This window comes from Arvicola amphibius, chromosome X (assembly GCF_903992535.2).
Source record: "Arvicola amphibius chromosome X, mArvAmp1.2, whole genome shotgun sequence".
Taxonomy (NCBI): domain Eukaryota; kingdom Metazoa; phylum Chordata; class Mammalia; order Rodentia; family Cricetidae; genus Arvicola; species Arvicola amphibius.
The window spans coordinates 60,590,985-60,596,984 of NC_052065.1; the positions used below are offsets into that span (position 1 = coordinate 60,590,985).

The following is a 6,000-nucleotide window of genomic DNA, read 5'->3' on the forward strand; positions in this document are numbered from 1 at the left end:
AAAGTGCCTGACTCTGAGCAGGTCCTCAGGGAAGGCCTTTAGTAGTAGGCATCTTGAATGTGCTCACCATGGGACAAGTCTCATGCTGTTCCCCAAAGGCTAATTAATAATGTTCAGTGGTCAAAGAAGAACATCCTCTGAAATGGGGGCAGCAGTTTCCAGCCCTTACATGAGGCCAGGGCTGCATTAAGACCTGGGATCTGGGGTAGAGTCATTATCTTGTCGCTTGGCTTTCTTTTGAACTCACTGCCTCAAGAGATCTCTAAACATTGAAGTTGTCAAGCCTGGACCTTTGCACTTTTTAGGTTGGAGAGGGCCGGTCCAAAGAGGACATCCTCACACAGGGTAGGCCAAGGAGGTAGAAATGAGGGGACGCACAGGCTAGCTCAAAGTCGTCTAGGCTTGGAGGGGAGGAACAAGGAAATGTCGGAAGGGCTTGAAGAAGGCACCTGGAATCTTGCTTTAATGACAAAATTATGTGTATGCATTTTGCCTGTATATGTGTGTACCACAAACATGCTTGATGCTGGAGGTCAGAAAAGGATGTCAGATGCCCTGGAACGGGAATTATGGATGGCTGTGAGTTGCCCATTGTGGGTGCTGGGGACTGAATCCCAGTCCTCTGCAAAAGCAAAAAGTGCTTTTAACTCTTGAGCCATCAATTCAAACCTGGATTGCCGGCTTTTAGAGTTGGGAGCATATGCCATGTAGCCAAGGGTGTGCCAATGGCAAGGAAGCTGCTGACAAATTTGAAGCAGCTTGTCTCCCAAGAATGCCTTGACCACCAGCTCCTGTGCTCAACCTCCAAGAGGACAGTGTTTGTGGGGTGTTAGGGAATTGAAGCTAAGTACCTGGACTCTTGAGGAGGTAAGGGCAGTGGTGGCAGCAGCAAGAGTTCCGAGACCACCTGTGCTAACGCTCCCCAAACTCCTCAGACTCTTGCAACCCAGAATTAACAAGACTCTCAGAGTGCACGCCACAACTTTAGACATCGATAAAGAACACACTCAGTCAGTTATCTCTTTGCAAGTAACTTTTATTTACAACTTAATTGGTGGCTTTGTTCCTCAATTTTTAGGGACACTTGGCATCAGCAGCCAGAGGGAAAATCTGCAGTGAAATCAAACTCATTCTGCCCCAGCCACAGCTCGGGAAGCTCATTGGCTCGGTCTAGCCCCAGCTCTACCACCAGAGACATCAGCACTTCCTCATCCACTGGGTCAGAATCAATGACAGTAGGGCTCTGGGAACCAGCAGGAGGAGTGGCTGATCCTGCCCCTCCCGCCTGGGCCCCGAAACCCCAGTTTTGCAGGGCCCCTTCCTCCCCTGGTTGGTCTGGAGTGGCAGCAGCAGCTGCTGCTGCAGCCTCCTGATACTGGCTATTAAGCTTCTGCAGCTGCATACTGGCCATCAGATGAGGGGCAGGGTGCAGGTTGAAGGGTGGGGGCTTGTTAGAAGGGCTGGCAGTAGGAGAGCCTACAGGAGATGCTGATCCAGAGGCGCTCGCAGGAGCGCCATTGGCTTTGGCTCCATTTGAGTTGGCCGCAGGGTAGTGCAGAATGGCCACTGCTTTGTGATCCTTCACCTCGAGGTCGGAGTAGTCCAGAGAGTTCATCTCCTGGTCGCCATCCTAGAAGACAGAAAGGTACACCATAGTAGCCCTCCTCCTGGTTTTCTTTTTGGCATTCACTGGATCTGGACTGCTCCTGCATGCCCTGCATTTTGTGCTAATAGTGGGCAGGTGACAGGAAGAGCCCCTGGACAGTGAGGTTTCTTTTGCTACTATGATTCTGATTCCTAAGTTATCCAAAGTGGGCCTCCCTCCCTTGCTACTCAATGTCCCCCCCCCCCCCGTCTAAAAAGGGCACCCCTTTGTCCCTCTCCTCAGCCCCACTATAATCTCTTTGCTACAGTGGTCTTGTTTCAATTCTGCATCTTTGCTCCCTTCCTGCTGTATGTCTTTCAATACCCATACTGAGTTCAATTCAATCACTTTTAGACAAAAGCTACTCACATTTTTCTTGACAAAGTCCTGCTGTATCTTCTCTGGTTTAGCACACTGGCTACATGCACACCTAGGAAGGCTAGGAGCATGTCCCCCTCCCCTAAAGTCCATCTTTCCATGCCACACTATCTCCATCGGTAAAGTGGCAAAACTTACCTCCTTCACAGAGTTGGTACCACCCTTGACATCAAGTGCAGGCCTTGACATAGTTGGCATTTCAGAGTCTGGGCAGAAGTCAGATAAATCGGTGGGAGTTGAGGCCTCCAGCTGGAGCTGTTGGTCTGTAAGTAAAAAAGAAAAAATGAATAAAGGTGAAAGGCTTTCTTGACAAAGGAAGCACTAGAAAATTCCAAGTCAGGATCCATTCAGCTACACAAGGACGCTGATCAGGTTAAACTAAAAAAAAAAAAAAAAAAAAAAAAAAAAAAAAAAAAAAAAAAAAAAAAAAAAAAAAAAAAAAACAAACAAACAAACAAAAACCAGAGAGGATCTGGGCAGGGAGCAGAGACTGAGGTGAACTCTGACCCGAGGCCAGGAGTATGCTCTATTCAGCCAGGCTCTAACAACGACCCCCAATGCCAAGAGAGAACACATGAACATTACTCATACAGGTTATTTCAGAGTCCAGAGCTAGGGGTGGCGCTGTTCCTGATTCCCAGAGCAGGCATGTCCCTGAGAAAGCAGCGCACCAAGTCAATGGACCACTAGCCGCCAGGTCCAGGTCTCCGATGGGACTGGGGAAAAGTGAGAATTCGGGAGAAGGATGCCCTAGAGTCTCCAAAGCCCTGTCTTGGGGTATGCCTACAAGAAGACAGCAGACCAGGGTGTTTTGGAGGCTCCGAGGCATCAGGAGTCACAGAACAGCTGGAAGTAGCTCAGTTCCTCCATGTCTCAAGCACCTAGATTGGGCTTTCCTAGGACAACTGTCCCAGAGCCCATAGCCAGGCCACACCCATGTGGGGACGAGAGAAGAAAGGATTCTTCCTGGAGGGAAAATCCGATGGTTTTCAGCCTGGAAGCAGCGGCAGCAGTTTGGAGAGCAGCATCTAGCAGTCCTTTGCCACATAGCTCTCCTGACCATAGGTCAAGTCCTCATACCCGAAATATTCAGATGGCTTCTAAAGAAATGATTTCCTTGCCCACGTGCCAAAGAGATAAGAGAATAAAGGAAAAAAAAAACAAAACCAACCAACCAACCAACCAAAAAAACCACTTCGAACTCTGAAAATTAAAATTTCTTATTTCCTGGAAGCATATTTTTAAAACCCTCATATATTCTAGCATTGTCATCTTAAGGAACCCAAGAGTCATTTCCCCAAAGAGACTAGAATTTTGCTGGGACTCTACCCTCCTTGTTACCCCCAGCGGCTGTTAAGAATGCGTTGGTTTCTAAAGGTACCACTATCCTTTTTCCCCTTCAGCACCCGCCTACTGGGAGAAAGGAAGGCAGGGGAAAAAAGGAGAAAACATGGAGGGGGCACTTGCTGGGTCCCGCACCACTGCTTGACTGAAGTACAGAGCTCAGGCAAGCCATCTATATTTCAGCCATCTATCGCTAGCGCCTTGTCATCAGGAGAGCCAGCACCGCCACTATAGCAAGTTCCTTATCGCTTCACCTTCGTCTCCATCTTCTCCCTCCCGTATGCCACCCGTACCCAAATGTCCAAAGGAAAAAAAGCCTCCCCCCCGCCAAGAGCAACACTAACAGGGGTTAGAAAATATGAGGAAAGTGCGTGTGTTCTGGTGTCGCCTCTCAGGGCAGGCCCTTATAACATTCCCCTCGAGGCGCGCCAGCCCGCTCGGAAAGCGCAGAGCCCGTCTCCGAGGTGATCTTATTTCCTGCCCCCCGCGACCCCATTTTCTACCCCCCACCCACCCCTCGGCCCATTGGAGGGGAACAACTTGCTTCACGAATGTCTGGACGAGCCACGAAGTGACCACTGCGAAGCCGCCGCGAGCCGCCGCGAAAAAGCCGCGCAACAAGTGCCGGCTCCGTGGCTGGCATCTCCCGCTACCCAGCCCAGCCTGGCCGCCCCCTGCATCTGTTCTCGCCCGCGCCCAAGGTGGGGGCTGTGAGAAACAGGGGTGAAGAAAAGGGAAAGGCAGGTGGGGGGTCATGAACCTGTCCAGGGAGCAAAAGTTAAAAAATGGCACCAACCGGTAGTCTCCATCTCCATCGCTACTGAGAAATAAAAAAAAAAAAATCCAAACAGCACTGCAGCTTGGTTTGCACGCTGCTCCACGCAGCCCGTTGTTTACCGACAGCTCGCCAGGCCTCCTCGACGCGACCAGTGAGGGCCACCAGTGCGTAGCTTGGCCGGACGCAGCCCTGTCTGTCCGCCTGGAGAGAGCAGCAGTGATTGCTATCCTAAGCTTCCGTTACCTCAGGTGCTCGGAAGCAGACAGGCGCTGAGGCACGGGGTCTCCGCGTCAGCGCGACTTTGGGGACCCGTAGCGTCTCCGCGCGCGGGGGCGCACTTTGGCGCCAGTGGCAGCGGCTCGCGCGCCTCACCGACACTTCCAAGCGTCCTCAGAGCATCCGAAGCTGCCTGTGCTCCGGGGCTGCTTAGCGAACGTTCGAGGTGCCGAGAGGTGCGAGAACTTACCCAAGGTCACAGGGCTAAAAAGTGGCATGGCCCCGACAAGCTGTCCCACCCCAGCTCAAGCGTCCCGCGGAGGTAGGGGTTGGGCGCCGCCGCTTCCCCTCGAGAGGGGTGTGTGCGCGGGAGCAGGGAGCGGGGTGGGCTGCGTGGGGTGGGGGGAGAAAAAGCAAGTTGCCCCAATGCTGCAACTTGCAGCCATCAGCTGGACGACACTCGGCCCACAGCCCCTCTGTCTCCAGCCCCCAAAGAAACACGAGCTTTGTGCGGCTCCCGAGCGGCCTGATGCAGTCCCGGCTATTGGCGAAGTCGGGGAAGCAGAGCTGGAGAAAGCGCGGGCGCGGGAGGGGTGCTGCAGCGGTTTCCTCCGGACAAGTGGTCTCCCAGTCCCGCCGCCTGCCGTCCCCCCGGCCCGGGCACCTCCAGCAGCAAACAAGTCCCCCAGCCCCTCGGGCGGGCCGCTCAGCCGCTGGCGGTGTCCTCGTCTCCCGCTGCCCCAGTCCAGCGCCCTGCCCGGCGGCCCGGCTTACCTCCGCGAAGCCGCCTGCCCAAGAGAGAGGGAAGCTCGCAGGGGCTGGGACGCGGACGAAGCGGCCGAGCCCCCAGCCCCTTGGCACTCACGCCGCCGCCGCGAGCCGCTCGCTGCCTTCGGATTCCCCCAGCCGGGCGTACGGGCGGCCACCCGACCCCAAGGCGCCTAGGAAAAGGCTGCAACAGCCGCGCCGGCCGCAGCACCGCACCGTGCAGCGCCTAGCAGCCCCGGCCCGCGCTGGTGCCCACCCGCAGCTTCGGCGCCGGACTCCGGGGCGGTGGCGTTAGCAAGCCACCGGGCTTGGTTCTCGGCGAGGGGACCTGGGCTTTCAAGCCCCCATTGCCGCCCGGAGAGCCCTGGCGTACAGGCACACGGTAGCAGGCTGGCTTCGGCTAGGAATCCCAGAAAGGACAGACCCTTTCCCCCCTTTTTTTCCCTCTCCCCCCAATTTTCACGTCTTTATAACCAGCTTAGGGCATTATTAGCACATATCCTGGCTCGTGGACGAGTTGGTGGCAAAATCTGAACTGGATACTTACGGAGGGCCCGAGAGGGTGCAGCGCCTTCCTCTAGTCTGGTCCTCCTTGCTGGGAGAAGCCCCGCGCCGATAGGCTGTGGGCGGAGCAGCCGGGCGGAGCGAGCCTCCTCACCGCAGCTCGGCAGCGCACTTCTGCAGCTGTGCCGCTGGGAACATTTTATAGCGGCGGCTGGCGTGTGTGGCCCTTTAAAGGCGCTCGAGCTGGTGCAGTCACCGTGGATCTTGTGAAAGCGGAGGGCGGGCTAGGGAACAGAGTCCGTGCGTCCCCTCCGGCCCTTCAGCCCTGGGGGCAAGACACAGTCACCTGGGTGGGGCTCCTGGTTCC

At 55.1% G+C, this 6,000-nt stretch overlaps 1 protein-coding gene across 2 annotated transcripts; it reads right to left on the reverse strand.

Annotated features, from left to right (window-relative positions):
• Window positions 1-1,018: 1,018 nt before the first annotated feature.
• On the reverse strand, window positions 1,019-5,773 carry Cited1 (Cbp/p300 interacting transactivator with Glu/Asp rich carboxy-terminal domain 1). Of its 2 annotated transcripts, none has more exons than XM_038317375.1 (3): window positions 5,677-5,773; window positions 2,162-2,286; window positions 1,019-1,630 (listed from the first exon to the last, which is right to left on the reverse strand). In XM_038317375.1, the coding sequence occupies exons 2-3, from the start codon at window positions 2,219-2,221 to the stop codon at window positions 1,091-1,093; spliced, it is 600 nt and encodes a 199-aa protein (XP_038173303.1). In that variant the 5' UTR covers window positions 2,222-2,286; window positions 5,677-5,773; the 3' UTR covers window positions 1,019-1,090. The 2 variants fall into 2 exon arrangements, with proteins under 2 accessions (XP_038173303.1, XP_038173302.1); XM_038317374.1 differs by lacking the exon at window positions 5,677-5,773 and adding an exon at window positions 4,164-4,182.
• Window positions 5,774-6,000: the final 227 nt, after the last annotated feature.

Coding starts and splice junctions, on each gene's coding strand:
- Cited1 (XM_038317374.1), bottom strand. Junction 1,631..2,161: donor GTACCAACTCTGTGAAGGAG/GTAAGTTTTGCC, acceptor TCTGTCTTCTAG/GATGGCGACCAGGAGATGAA.